Source organism: Trichinella spiralis (assembly GCF_000181795.1).
Source record: "Trichinella spiralis strain ISS 195 chromosome Unknown Scfld1681, whole genome shotgun sequence".
Taxonomy (NCBI): Eukaryota; Metazoa; Nematoda; class Enoplea; order Trichinellida; family Trichinellidae; genus Trichinella; species Trichinella spiralis.
The window spans coordinates 1-991 of record NW_003528620.1 but is presented as its reverse complement, the minus strand read 5'-3'; the positions used below and the strand labels follow the sequence as shown (position 1 = coordinate 991).

Sequence of the window (991 nt, the reverse complement as noted above, 5' to 3'; positions counted from 1 at the left end):
TTGATTTCAGTATTCTATAATTTATTTATTTTTATGTATTTGATTAAAATTTCATTATTTGAAATAAATTTAGGTCTCTTCTAGCTGAAAAATTCAACAAAATTGACGTAATAAATCTGTTGATCTTCCATTATGGGAAGTGTTAGGATGAACATCACAATGCTCACAGTAGCTGCGCAGATGTTCATTGCAGCATGTCTTTCTACACTTTATGCAGCTAGATCTTACTTTTTTGTCACGTTTTCTTCCACAAAAGATGCATCTTCTATAGATGTGTTTTTCATCTTTGCTTGCTTCTGACCGCTCGGTTGACGTCGCTGTTCCTATTTGTTCAATCGCTTTCCTTACTGTGTAAGGAAGGGATTGCGGGGGACTGGCAGCCCGTTTCTGAAGAACGATGTCCACTAAATTTTTGCCACACTCCATTAAAATTAGTCTTCTACGCTGCGACTTTCGGGCGTTCCAATCTGGATTTTTACATGTCCAAATAACATATGTTGCTAGACCTGCGCAATCTAAAGTAGTGAACCATAGAACCATTGGCCACCGCCGGCCATCAGCAGATTTATTACGTCAATTTTGTTGAATTTTCAGCTAGAAGAGACTTGAAATTTATTTCAAATAATGAAATTTTAATCAAAATACATAAAAATAAATAAATTATAGATACTAAAATCAAAAAAAAATGTGGGATATCGATTTCCTGCTCAACACTTTTCCATATGTTTATGTTAAAACTATAGAAAAGGCTTAGATAAGCGAAGTCTTTTCGGAACCAAAAAAAAGACTATAGACCTGAGTTTGGTATCAAAATGTGCAGAATAACGTGCTCTATTCAATAATGTAATTGGTTTCACGAATTTTACAAAATTAAGTCCACGCGAAGAAAAAAACTGAAAAAAGACGATTTTTCAACCAAAATTTTGTCGCATTTTTTGCCAATAAAATGCTAAAAAATTATTAAAATTGGAAATGCTTTAATACCATCATG

At 33.3% G+C, this 991-nt stretch overlaps 1 protein-coding gene across 1 annotated transcript; it reads right to left on the bottom strand.

Moving 5' to 3' along the window:
• Positions 1 to 93: 93 nt before the first annotated feature.
• Positions 94 to 540, bottom strand: Tsp_15674 (conserved hypothetical protein). The gene has a single exon (XM_003368895.1). It carries the CDS (start codon positions 538 to 540, stop codon positions 94 to 96), a length of 447 nt encoding a protein of 148 aa, XP_003368943.1.
• Positions 541 to 991: the final 451 nt, after the last annotated feature.

Bases quoted from the DNA above. Each gene is read 5' to 3' on its own strand.
- Tsp_15674 (XM_003368895.1), bottom strand. From the start codon at position 540: ATGGTTCTATGGTTCACTACTTTAGATTGCGCAGGTCTAGCAACATAT.